General features: G+C 41.7%; 1 protein-coding gene across 4 annotated transcripts in view; it reads right to left on the reverse strand.

The window, feature by feature from the left end:
• Positions 1-7017: 7017 nt before the first annotated feature.
• Positions 7018-13483, reverse strand: part of GRAMD2B (GRAM domain containing 2B) — a 45249-nt gene continuing 38783 nt past the window's right edge. For 3 of the 4 annotated variants that reach the window (XM_076362336.1, XM_076362338.1, XM_076362340.1), the window contains exons 13-14: positions 11937-12030; positions 7018-8270 (exon numbers count right to left, since the gene is read on the reverse strand). In XM_076362336.1, the coding sequence (XP_076218451.1) occupies positions 8229-8270; positions 11937-12030 (136 nt within the window). In that variant the 3' untranslated portion in view covers positions 7018-8228. The remainder of the gene's footprint in view (positions 8271-11936; positions 12031-13483) is intronic. The other variant, XM_076362337.1, reaches the window with a different exon arrangement.

Raw genomic sequence — 13483 nt, forward strand, 5'->3', positions numbered from 1 at the left:
CACCAGTGTAGGATGAGCATCCACTAGAAGTGCATCCCCTCATCCAACAGCAGTGCCACATAGCTTTAAGTGGCAGTATCACCAGGAGAAGTAACAGCTAGGAAAAGTGGTGAAATAGCTGGAGATTTAAAATTTTCCCAGTGAAGGTACATTATGGAAGGACTTTGCCTGGGGGTGATGGGAGCAGAATTGTTCTGCAGCACGAGACACTTCCCCAGGCAGAGCCAGGAAAGGGGAAATCCCGTACTTCTCCGAGCTTTCCAAGTCCTGGCTCCCAAAACCACTTCTAGGATGGCCCAGGACAGCATGCAATAATAATTTAGTGGCTAAAGCAGCATAGCTGTTACACGCTTACTCATCCATGTTTGCGGTGTACTGTAACAAGTTTTTACTTGTCGGTAAAACTGTCAGAGAAAAAAAAAAAGCCTGTTCTATGATTTAGACATTAAAACATCTCTGTTTTTCCAGTGTGATTTGAATACATCTGTTTTTGCAGTACATTCTTGCACATTGTAAAAGAAAGAATGGATCAATTCAGACCAGAATAAATACCCACACTCTAGAAATCAAGCTAGCTTAAAGATCTCTCAGTCTGAGACCTGAAAAAAAAAAGGTAGGTTTCAGAAAGACAGAAAAAAAGGTTTTGAAAAGAACACTGTATAGTACACTGTACAGTTGTTAGTCTGTGTCTCCAACACAAAACCCACATTTTTTCACCAAATGCAGAAACATAAATGGAATTTCTAGTATTAGCTTAAAGAGCTTACTATAAACATTAAAACAGACTCAGGATTTGCTGGCTCTGCTTCTTACAGCCAAGTAGAGCTGATTCATGAAAAAGAAGTGAATAGGAAAAGAAAATTGGTAAGCAGAGAAAGTAAGAGATGAGGGAGATGAATTCTGTTTGGTGTTGGTGGCTGGAGACTAATTTCACTATTCAAAACAAGGAGGAAAAAATCCAGTGAAGTGTGTCAGCATATAACCTTGCTTTTGCAGGAGAAAAATTAATATTGCACTTAGCTTACAGTCCATCTTGGACAGGCATACTTGCTATGACAGAGATGCTTCCAACTTTAATATTAAAGTTTGTCACAACTTGAAAAAAAATCTGATTTCCATAGGTTGGAAATAGTAATACAGGTCTGATCGTGCTAGGTAACTCTATCTGCTCCCTGAAGGAACACAAACCAAAACAAAAAGTTCACAGGACAAATACATTACTCTGATAATCCTCCATTGCCATATATTAAGAGGCGTTTTCTCTGATGGTTACAATTGAGGAGTGCAACCAGAGTTGTGTGGAAGCCTAAGTTATTGCTGCTGACACATTTGGTCCATTTCACTCCTCTGTGTGTATGGCTCCTTGGGGAAGCACAGAGGTACAGGGCAGGTGTACAGAGAAATTGCCTCAGAATATTCTTGCAGCTTCCAATGTTGTTTCACTTTGCATGGAATAGAATTACAGAAAACAATAGAGGGAAAAAGTAGTAATGTCAGCAAAACTCCTAACTATGATTTCAGGCATTGCTCAATAGGCCTGCCTTTGATACTGGGCTGTCTTACAGACTCTTCTTCATATATCTGGTGGAAAATTAACTGGTTTTGGATGGGCTACTATTTAGCAGGTCAACTTTTGGATCCGGGTTACATCTGGTAGCACAAGCAGAAAGCTATAAGCAGAAGGAGAGAGTAACTGAGTATGGGAGCTCTCAATAGCCAGCTCTGAGCACCCTCGTTTCTTTAGTCCTAACCCTAATCCAACTCTTGTGCTTTCATTAGTTCAATTAGACCCCAAACCACAAATTGTTTTCATGGGAGGGGTTGCTGTGATGGTCAAAGCGTGATTTCAGAACCAGAAGTGTATGAAGTGTTGAAGATGTGTTCTCACATCAAGAAGTTTAAGTCTTTCAGCTCAGCAACCATATAGCCATTACTGTTGATCAGAGTCTTTAGAAGGCTGACCATTTCCAAATCAGCTAATGCGGATTTTTTTTTTTCCCCATGTGTGCGGTTAGTGGCATCGCTTAGAACTGTTTTGGGGGAAAACATAGAAGGACATCTCTTCACACTAGTATCATAAGCCAGTGTCATAAAGCATTTATTTTTCACGATTCATCTGTGAGAGAAGGTTCATGGTTCATTACATATGTTGTGAAAACAGCTGTTAGGACAAGCTGACTTTCTTCCCGCCCTGCCCTTGCTCCAGAATGCAGCCACGTGTGCATATTGCCACGATAGCAAGCTGTAAGCGTGGTAAGGATTCAGAGCTATATTTTGCCCTGCATGCCAGGTCCAGCCTGTAAGGTTATAATTAAGTTACTCATTACCTTTTCTTCTTGGAAGGAGCCCTTGTCTATCTATCTGTAGATAGTGCGAAGAGCTGGTTTTTAATTTTGTACTTGAGAGCACATTGGAATGATTTTCCTTTAATCTCCTGCTAAGCACTGCTAAAATGCCTACTCAGTGGAAAATGACCTTATCAATACCATTAAGTGAGAACAGCAGTTGAAAAGGCCTGTATTGTACAGTCCAAACTACCTGCATTGCCAAAGACTAATAAATCCGTGTTATGAAGCTTGATATAGAAGGTCACACCTCCAGAATAGGATGCGCTTGCTACATCATGATGCATCATGACGCATCATGACACGAGCTTGCTGTTTGTTATGCAAAGCCTGGGAAAAGATATCTTTTCAACTTTAAGAACACAATGAACTTTTAAGCAGTATCCAAATGAACTCAGTACAGAAACTGGCAAGGCAAGAAGGTCACATACACAATAAAATACATTGGCACAGGCTCCACACACAATGGACAATAGGAAAAAAAATGGGAGGGGAAAGAGCTAATTAGACTGAATTCGGAGAGGCTGGCAGCTAGCAAGCCTAGTCAGTACGAAATGTACATGGAGGGCAATAATTTCTAGGACCCTCTCTTCAAGGAGCTAATTTCCAAGTTTTTTGGCCCAGATGTCTGCTTATTAAACAGACATCCAACTTAGGGTGGTTATTCCTTCTATCAACAGTAACACTCTTGGAAAGGTGTTTGGACCTTCCAGGAGAGGGAACATTTTTGGCACAAATACTGCCCATTGTAGGGGAAAAAAGTAAAGTGATTCATGCAAAGCATTTGTAACTTCAGTAGGGGATAGCTGGAATATTCTTATACTGTTTGTATTAGAAACATGAGCTTGGGGAAGGCTTCACTAACATACTATTGCCTTGAATTCCTGTTCGAAGTCTGCTTGCTAAGATGCTGCAGCCTGACCACTTGTTTGTAAATTATAATGGAGATGGTGGCAGGTACGGGAGAAAGACAAAAGCTTCTGATTATTATACCAATCCTGCTAGTATCCTCTCAGATACACTGTTCTAATCAGTTCCTTCTTGGGATCATCCCCTTTGAGTGTTCTACCAATTGCAGGTGTAGATGAGGGCTCCCAACCATGCTGCCGTAAGGATGTAGGCCTAGTCACCCAAATAATTTTAGATTTAATCTAAGCTGAGTAGGCACAGTATCGCTGGGCAGTTTGACTAAATGGAAACTTGAGGGTCAGTAGAAGCCACCAGGAGGAAAATCAGAAGGTCTAAAAAACAACTATGTATGTATCAGTGAAATGCCTATATTTTGGACAGGAATAGTTATAGGCATCATAACATTGTGTGAAGCTCAGGGAGTAAACTCTCGTAAGTGCTGCTGAGTTAGTGCATATAGAGTAGATTGTTTTGTTATATGCATTTGACTGATTTTTTTGTCAGGAAGGCTACTGATAAACAGGGAATAACTTCAGAGAAAATTAAATTAAGTTTTCTGGCATATATTTCGTTGTGGTTGTTAGCTGAACAACAGGCTATCATGAAGCTCTACAATTATAAAATTGTATTACACTGACATTATAACCCAAGAAAGCAAAAAACCCCATCCCTTTTGTAAAGTCTCATTACATGCAACCATGTTTAGCAGAAAGCTCCATGGGGTTCAAACCATAAACCTGGAAGTGTCAAATGAGATTAGTCAATTTTCCCACTTGAGCAAATTTGCATGTCAGACTCAGATAGTCTCACCAGGCAAACTGAAAGCAGGTGCTGGCAAAATCCTTTCAAACGACATTATTCCTCTGCTGTTTACAGAAGTGCACACACAGGCACAGAGCACAAAAGAAACTGTTTGTTCAGTTTTCTGTTTAAATAGCCAGCTTTTTCATGATCTTTATTGCACATCACACCTGCTCTGTAAATGTAAAATCTCCTATGTTCTTGGGAGTAACACCTCACTAGCAGCTGCAGCTGAACCAGCTGAGCAATAGCCCACAAAGGCCTGGATAGCACCAACCCGGAGATTTATTTAGCATTTGTCAGCTGACTATGAGCTGGAAACTCGGAAATGAAAGTGCAGGCATAGCAGGAAGCGGAGAGCATTACTACACGCCTGCATGAGGGTTCAGGTGAAAGCAGTGATAGTATTAAAATCAAACACATGCACACACACACACAAAACTGTTCATCTTTTCTGCAAATGCTAAAGAGAGTTACTACCTTTCATTTTCTGCTGAGAGGGAGCTTTATGATACTTATCCTTGTTGGAGTACTAGCTGCATCGTTCACACCAACGGTATGATACACTTGATAACCCTCAGCCCAAGCCAGTTCAGGCAACTAATTTGGCAGAAAACTCATTCAACCACCCCTCAACCCAACCAGCCTCCCCAAACCCTCGTTACATTTTTCCCCTCCATTCTGCTATCTGTGAAAATACACAAGAAAATAACAACTGGGAATATGGAAGAGGGAAGAAATGGAAAGGACTCTTCCTCTTGACAGCAGCCTGAAGATAGATGAATTCCCAAACATCAGAAAATCATGCCTATAAGATACTTCCATGTCCTGTCCCCCCCCCTCCCTCCCCAGCGACTCTTAGGTATTTGGTACACGTTCATATCAGTGAGGTGGAGAAAACCACTTTGAATTAGTCTCGCCAGGCCAGGATGTAAGGGCTCCACTTGCTGGACATTGCCAGAATGTACGTGGAAAAGTCACGTCTTGTGTATGACTCCTACCCACAACCAGCAAAGCGTCTAAGGAGTTTCCTCAAAATTCATTTTCTGAGGAAGAAAATCAAGCAGCTGGTTAGTTGTTGGTTGTTTTTTTTCCTCCCTTAGAATAAGCAGTCACATGAACTGAAGAAGGTTGGGCTAAGACTGTTAAGAAAAAATAATTGGGTCACCAACTGCAATTAGGGAAACCGTTAGTGATGTACCCCTGTTGCCTTCCATACATCTGTAATTTCAAACCATCTTGCCAGAAACTGGTACTACTACTAGGTCCTGCACGGCTAGTAGAACCCAGTTGCTTTTCCAGCCTCTATGCTGTGAGGGAAAACACACAGACAAAATTTGAAAAACAAAACCAAAAAGAAATAAGAAAATCGGCTTTTTAAATCAGATTTCCAGGCAGCCTATGCAGCAGATTATAAGTGATTGTTATTAACATCGTGTCCTAAACATTTGGTGTAGATTTCTGACTTCCCTGAAGTTGCACATCTTTCCCGCCTATTTCTGCAAACTAGCACTTCACCTTTGCCAAACAGCAAAACCCCTCCTCATGGCCTTCGTTTGCACTACCTGCCTCAGATGCTGGGAGGAGAGCGCCCTTACCCTTTGCCCGACTCCCACCCTCGCAGGAAGCAGCTTTTCCTTGCTCATCACTGCTGGTGTTACCTCCCTCCCAAACAGGATTGGGGCAAACCCCTCCTCTTCAGTCACAAGATTGAATCGCAGGATTGAAACCACTCAACTCACACTTCCAAACTTCGCCTCTGCAGGGTCTTGTGTGAGCTCTGTCTCCCAGCTTGGAAGTACCGCAGTACTACACACTGCCCAACTACTGACACCCTCGAGACGTCCTCCTCCTCCCTCTGGGAAAAGGAGGAGCGAGGATACCAACTGAAGAGCAGGTGGCCACATTGAATTGTGTCGGTGAGCTGAGGTGACCACAGAGTCACATGCGCCAAGTGCCGCTTCTTTCTTTGGTATGTAATTTGCTTCTCCGCTTGACAGACGGTTAGACCTTTGTCCAGACTCACCTCCCCTGGCATGCTGCCGCAGTGGGCTAAAGGGCACGCATCCACCTCTGATCACTCATTCAATATGGTAATTATTCTGTTTGCTTATGGCTAATGATAAGGGTTTAGCCTGCCTGCTTTACATAAGGTACATGCCAAATATTCTCTCTCCCCCCTTGTTTTTCTATAGCAAAGCGCATCCTTGCTGATGTAATGGAGTAACAGGCTAACTCAGTTCAGCTGCTGGATATAATCAAGTTTCCTTGAAGTTCCTTTAATAAAGATGACTTGTGGCATCAATTTGTAAACCATGAACAGAACTACAGACTTCTGTTACTGATACAGAATTAAAGGGAGGGAAGTAGAGAAGAAGGGAGAGGATGAGGTCAGAGTCCAAAACGTTGCAAAAGCTGTGTAACTGTGGAAGGAGAGTAGGGAAAAGGATGGAAAAAAGAAGAAAAAAATAGCTTAATTCAATAGTTTTCCTGTGAAACCAAGTATTACAATCATCTCATGATAGCTGAGGAAGGAAAGGCAGAGGCTGCAACAGGGAGAACAGTCAAATCTCACAGATTTCTGACAGACCATGCTCAGAAGGAAACTTGAGCCAGGCAGGCACATTAGAGAGCACACAGGGCTCTCTCAGCTGCCTCAACATTACAATACTCATCCAATATCCTTCAGGGAGGAATCACCCGAGAAACCTATTAACATTTCCTCAAAACTCTGGGGTCCAAATTTGCTCCTACTGTTGCAGTCTGGGAAGACCTCGAGTACAGCAGAGTAAGAGGAAGCACATCAGCAGGATGCAGTTCCTAACCCTTTGTGTTGGGTACTGGGTTTTGCACAAACTTTGTACTGAGGTATGAGCCCACCCAGATCATGAGTATCCATCTGACTAAAGCTGATGGATGGAATTGGGTTCATCCAAATTATAGTACTGAGTCACTTGTTTTAAAAAAGTTTATTTAAACAAAGTAGGTACATTTCACAGAAATGGTTATAAAATGCATAGCATATTATAAACAATACTGTTACTTTACAGATACTAGTTGTTATTATCCTAAATACTGCTTTTTAAAAACTAACCAGAAATGAGAAAGCTAAAATCCCCAGTTATACCTTCTTAGGCACTGTGAAAAAAATAGTATGATATAACTAAGCAGGTGTCCACTTTTTCATTCACTCTACTGATTGTATTGCTGCATCATTAATTCACAAGTTCCTATTATGTGGAAATATCTGGTCCCTGGAGTCAGATACCAAGACTACATTTCCATCAACTGGAACACAAATTGCACTTGCTCAGCTGACCAAAACCCCATGCAACTCCAAGGAAAGCTGACTGAGGGTCTTCACACAGATTAACTTAATGGACAGAGACTGTATGAGTGGACAAAAAACCTAGCAGTTCTAAGTTGTGCAGATATGTCACACCCATACTGCTATTCATAAGCAACTCGACTGTAAGTTGGCGAGTCCATACATATTTCAAGCTTGACTTCAATAGAAATTGAATGCCCAGTAGAAACAGACCTTCCCCTCAGCTGTGATGCAATGCCACAGAATGCAGAACTGAGCCTTTTTACAGCACCCGAGAATTGAGCACACCTCGAACATTCAGAACTTCACATAACCAAATCCAGAGGTGTCTGTTTTCTGATCTTTGGGATGCCAGGGCACAAATAAGTAAAAATGAAGAGCACAGCACCAATCAATAACCATAGCTGAGACAGATGCCAGCTCATTCACGCAAGACTTCAGCACAAGAGTCATGACTGAAATTCTTCCCATTTACACTTCAGTGACAACAGGCAGAAAGCAAATGCTGAGGTAAAAGGAGCTGCACCGGGTTTGCACTGGTGTAAGCAAGTCTAGAATCAAGCAAGCTATAAAATCCATTAATTCACACACAGTAGAGAAGGAAAAATCCCCTTATTTTCAAAACATATAGATACAGGTAGATCAAAACATATATGTTTTCAAAACATATAGGTATATGCTCAAGAATAAACTGACTTTCTGCATTATGACATGAGCTTTACAGTAGTTTAAGCTTGGCTTGGACTGAAAATAAAGAAGCTTGAGCTCTGGCCAGCAGAGCTCCTTTGGAACTGTTTGTCAAGAAAGAAGAATGAGGTCTGAAGCAGTCCAAGAACATCAATGTTTCATTCACCATCTTCAAGTAGTTTTTGTAAGTTGTTCTGTATCTTAGAAAAAGAGAAAAATAATTGGGAGGCAGGAAGTGTTATACAGCATTAAAAAAAAAATCACATCCTCTTCAATATACTCTGTGTGCACGTTAATTCTGTCACAACTATTCATACCAATGGTATTCATGTTAAATGCTTTCTGCACAGTCAAAGGAAACATCTGGATACAATCAGCCAGCAGCACACCTAGCTTTCATATTATGAGTATCTCCTGCAATTTCCTCCTATAGATTCTCTCCTTCATTAGGTATGACAAAGTAAGACAGAAAAAAAACTAGAGCTAGAAACAAAGGCACAAGAAACCCAATTATTTTCAACTTGATCAAAACCCAATAAAAGCCTCAAAGTTGCAGCTCTTAGGTTTAAGTGGGTAATTCGAATAGTTTTGTAACAGCTTCAGCTACACAGCTGGCTATAACATGTACACAGCAAAATAAGGTCTTCTAACGATTAGCAGACATGTCCCATTTGCCAGATTTAGTGTATTGATTGTGGGTTATCTTCCCTTAGTTACGCTGAAGGCAATGCCAGCCAGTTGCATCCTCAAGGATGATTTGCACAGACCTATTTTACACAGCCTATTTATCCACCTTTCATCTCCTTGTCCTTAAAAGCAGGGAATATAGTGGGTCACATCCCCTGGCACAGGTGTTCTCTATATCTTAGTAACTAGCAGTCACTGGCTACAGAAGGTTTAGTCACAGCTACTTTCAAACTTTAATTTGAGGAGCCATTGTACTTCCTGTTCAAGGATACCACTTCTTAATCCTACCTCATGATTTCTAGCCTGGATGCACACCTTTTTCAAGAGGGGCATTTTGGGGAAAGGAAAATAGAAAGAAGCATCTAATTTTGTAAGAGTCACTTAATGCATTCACAGGAATTTCCTTTTCACAAGCTACATTAGAGTAAGGGAATGAGTAATATTAGGCCACGTTTTCCTTCCCCCAATTTAATACTTTATCTTCTGATAGACATGGTGCATTTTAATAGGCTGTTAAACACACTTAAATGCCAAAGCAAAATTCTGCTAAGCCATGGTAATTCCTTGGCTCCAAGTATGAAGTAGAGCTTGTAAAAATCACAAGGTCACACAGAAAAAGTCATTGCAACATACTCTCACACTGAACATTTTTTAACCAGAAAGTAGTTTTCAGTTTTTAACCTAGGTAATTTCTGTGCTCTAGTTTACAATGCTGTGGTCGCACAGCAAGTGAGGAGAGAGACAAGTTATACCAGAACTTTTATGCTACCTTTGCTGCTGAAGCCAGCTGCAGGCAATTACCAGCACTTTTCACTAAGGCATATGAAACAGTTCAGCAACTGCAGTAACTTTGCTCAGAGAACATAAAGCTGTTAGATTTCTACCAGTTTTGCAGTACGAGAGTAGGGTCAAACATCCTGTTCTAACCACTGCTCATCTAGATTAGAGAGGACTGGGATGTGGTAATATGCAGCTACAGGCAATACTCGTTTAGCTTGTATGCACAGCAGTTGATTGTGTCTTGAGTAATTGGCAAATACAAGGTAAGACTTTAAAGGCCCAATCCTGTAGACACTAACTGAAAAAAGCACATGACTTAAGACTAATTCAGGACAGAGGGTCACTTCTCTGGGAATAGCTGAATAATCCGACCATCCAGCTGCCTTGTACTGCGTCTCCAAGCAGAGACTATATAAGGGAGTGGGAAAGTGCCTAGCCCTGCTGCAAAGTGCTGGCTGGCTTCCCGCTTAAATGAAGTGAAGGTCTCCTATGAACCATCTTGCCAGTCTGTCCCAGACAGCTGGAAAGCAGTAACCTCTTAAATGACCTAATTTGGCTAAAGATTGTATCTGGTGATCATCTGGTAAGCTTTTTCCCCTTGTATTCTTACATTTTTTTTCCCCTTGTATTCATTATCCAGAGCACACAGAGGGGTTATGCTAGTGATACCCTAGACTTCTACAGCCAAAGGGGTGGAGATGTAGGGGGAGAAACCTCTTTTTGGCAGTCTTTTTAAAGCCTATACCACAGAGGTAAACAGTGATATTATATAATCCTAGTTTTATGCTATTTGGGAAACTTGGTTTGGGAAAAAAGGTGTTGAAAGACCTTGGCATGCACTTAGTTTTAGAAACAGAGGCAAAAATATCCCATGTGACTTAAGCACCTAGGAATTCAAGTAACTTTTGTTTTTGCTCCACTAATACTTTTTTTCATGCTTGGCCAGCGTATGTGTTCCCAACACATAACTTTTCATACACCTGTACTGGCTGCAGTTGTCAAGGTTTGGGGGCAGGGGCGGGACAGGGGGCTGCAGGGGCAGCTGCTGTGGGAAGAGGCCAGGGGCTGTCCCGTGCTGGGCACAGCCATTCCAGCAGCCTCCAATGGACCTACCGCAGGGCACAGCTGAGTCCCTCAGCCAAGACGGTGGTGGAACCTCTGGGAAAGTGTATTTAAGAAAGGAGAAAAACACCAAACAGAGAGAGGAGGAGAGTAAGGGGGTGAGACACAGCAGAAGGAACACCAAGGTCTGAGAAGGAGAAGGGGGAGGAGGTGCTCCATGGCAGAGAAGATGTCCACACTGCAGCCCATGGAGAGCCCACACCAGAGCAGGCGGTTATTTCCTGAATAACTGGAGTCCTCGGAGGAGCCCACGCTGCAGCAGGGGGAAAATGGGGGAAGAAAGGAGCAGCAGAGAGAAAACTTATGTACTGACTGTAATCCCTGACCAGCCCCACTTGGGGGGCAGGGAGTGGGGTGAGGAGTCGGGAGCGGAGGAGTGAAGTTGAGCCTGGGACAGGGGGGAGGAAAGGTATTGTTTCTGTCATTTGTCCTTGTTCTCACTACTCAAATCTATTTTAATTGGCACTATATTAAATTGATTTTCCTGAAGTAGAGTCTGTTTTGCCTGCGATGGTAACTGGTAAGCAATCTCCCTGCCTTTATCTTGACCCACGAGCTTTCTTATCCTATTTTCTCCCCCTGCCCTGCTAGGAAGGGGGAGTGGGAGAGTGGCTGGGTGGGCATCTGACTGCTGGCCAAGGTTAGCCCACCACAACACCTAAAGTGGAAATAAGGTCTGCACACCCACTCTTGTTTTGCATAGGTTTCCAATTTAAGTCAGCAAGTGCATTTAGTTTTGCAATTAGAGAATGGTAAAAAGTAAAGGTCAGGCATACGGAATTACACAACTGGTGTAGCAGCATTTGTGTTACTAAAGTGAAACCGGCAGATTCCAGCCACTTCATATGAAGAGGCTGACTACATATGAAAGCCAGCATAATTTTTCTTAATCAAACCCCCAAAAACTCAAACAAAAGTCCCAGACAGAAAATTTCATCAAATAGTAATAAAGGTTAAGTTCAGAATCCTTAGCCTTGACGAACAAAAAAAAAAAAAAAAAAAAAATTGAGTTGATTACATGCAATAATCACCGCTGAAGTGTCCAGTTTATTAGTATTCCTGGTTGTAAGCCTCAGGTCAAGGCAAAACATGTACACATACCAATGCTTGTACATGGGCTAATTTGTAGTCCAAAAAATTGTCCTTTGTCTAGCAAAACATGCCAGCTTCTGGTATCAAATCTGGGGGTAAATCTTGGCACTATGGCACAGACCATAAAAAGTCAGCAAGAAACTGATTAGTGTATCAGCATTTGCATTATATCAATAGGAAGTTACCTTTTCCAATTTTATAAGATTAGCAGTTAACTCATCACAAAGGGCATCAGCATTAATTTGCAGATGAGATCCCAAACCTTGGCGCACTGGATGTCTGTCAAACAGAATGAAGAAGTAAGTGTGACAGAAGTGAAAAAGAGGAAAACAGGACTGAGAGATACATGTAGATGGGAATACAATGGTGGTATTGTGAACTGTACTTGTTTACAGAAACAAAGGCCCAAGTCACTTTTGCACTCTTGACTACATTCTTTATGTGGTCTCATTCTCCAGAAGTTTGGATGGAAAACTTTACAGCCATTTTCACTGGAAATAAGTTGAAAAGTTGCATAAGTTCCATGTCCTGCGACTTGCAGGAAATCAAAAAGCCCAACCCCTTGACACTGTAGAAGTGTACATTAGATCATCCTGTATCTTGTACTGTTTGGGATCAGAGCAACAGAAAACAGGACTTTCTTGTATAAGAGTGCTTCAGAAGAGGGACATGGCGTCCTGCTAATCAAAATGTGCCAAAAGTGGGAAAATGGCTTTTGACATTGCCTACTGTTGGAGGTAGGTTTATCCCTCTCCTTGCATTATTGGTAAAATATAAATGCAAGTCTGTTTAAGATAAAGAACTATTTCCTCCCTATTCCTTTTTTATCAAGAACCTAGCTCTGTCTTCTGGCACACGCATGCAAGTCCTAGTGCCTTCCACCAAAGACAGCTGAGAGCAGCTGGATCAGTACGACCACAAGTGCATTGTCAGAGTGACCTGTTCGTCATGGATGGGTCATCAAAGAAAGCTGACTTAAGAAGCACCCTTACTCAAGAACTTGCTACAGGCTTGAAACACTTTGCAGAGTGTTCCACTCAGCCTGCATACAGCTCTGGCTTGAATTTTATTCTCCCCCTCTGTTTTTCAGGTGGTGCTTCTCAAGCTGTTAGCATTCCCACTCACGCTGCATGTAGCTGCAGGTTTTGCAGTAAGATTTATAAATGACTTTTAAGCCATATTTTTCAGAGCAGCCCAGAAAAAAAATCAGTTATAAGAAGGAGAGAAGAGTTAATGCAAAATTTAATCTTGAATAAACTGATTAGTATTCTCAGCAGTATCCAGTTAACTGTCTTCTGTCCTAAGAGAGGAACAGGAAGCTGATACAACTTACAGTGGCATAGTGCTGTGGTGTATGCCCCTGCACTGCCTCTTCATCTGACATTTGCGTATTTCCTATCCATGCAACATGGAGATTAAAAAAAAAAAAAAAAGTAATGCAGCAGCAGATGACATCCATGACTCTAGCTACAGGATGGAACTATTGTCCCCTTCCCTATTTCCTCTTCAAATACATAAAGAACCTCCTCTTGGTGTGTTTGGATTTTTTTTGGTTTGGTTTGGTTTTGTGGTGTGGGGGGTTTTTTGGTGGGTTTTTTTGTTGTTTTTTTTTTTTGTTTGGGGTTTTTTTTTAATTTATTTTATTGTAGCAAGACAGGGTATCAGTTTATAAAGCGGATATAGGCAGGCCAAAGCTTTAGAAAACATTCTAAAAGTGAGTCAGATGTATTAG

This window comes from Aptenodytes patagonicus, chromosome Z (assembly GCF_965638725.1).
Source record: "Aptenodytes patagonicus chromosome Z, bAptPat1.pri.cur, whole genome shotgun sequence".
Taxonomy (NCBI): Eukaryota; Metazoa; Chordata; class Aves; order Sphenisciformes; family Spheniscidae; genus Aptenodytes; species Aptenodytes patagonicus.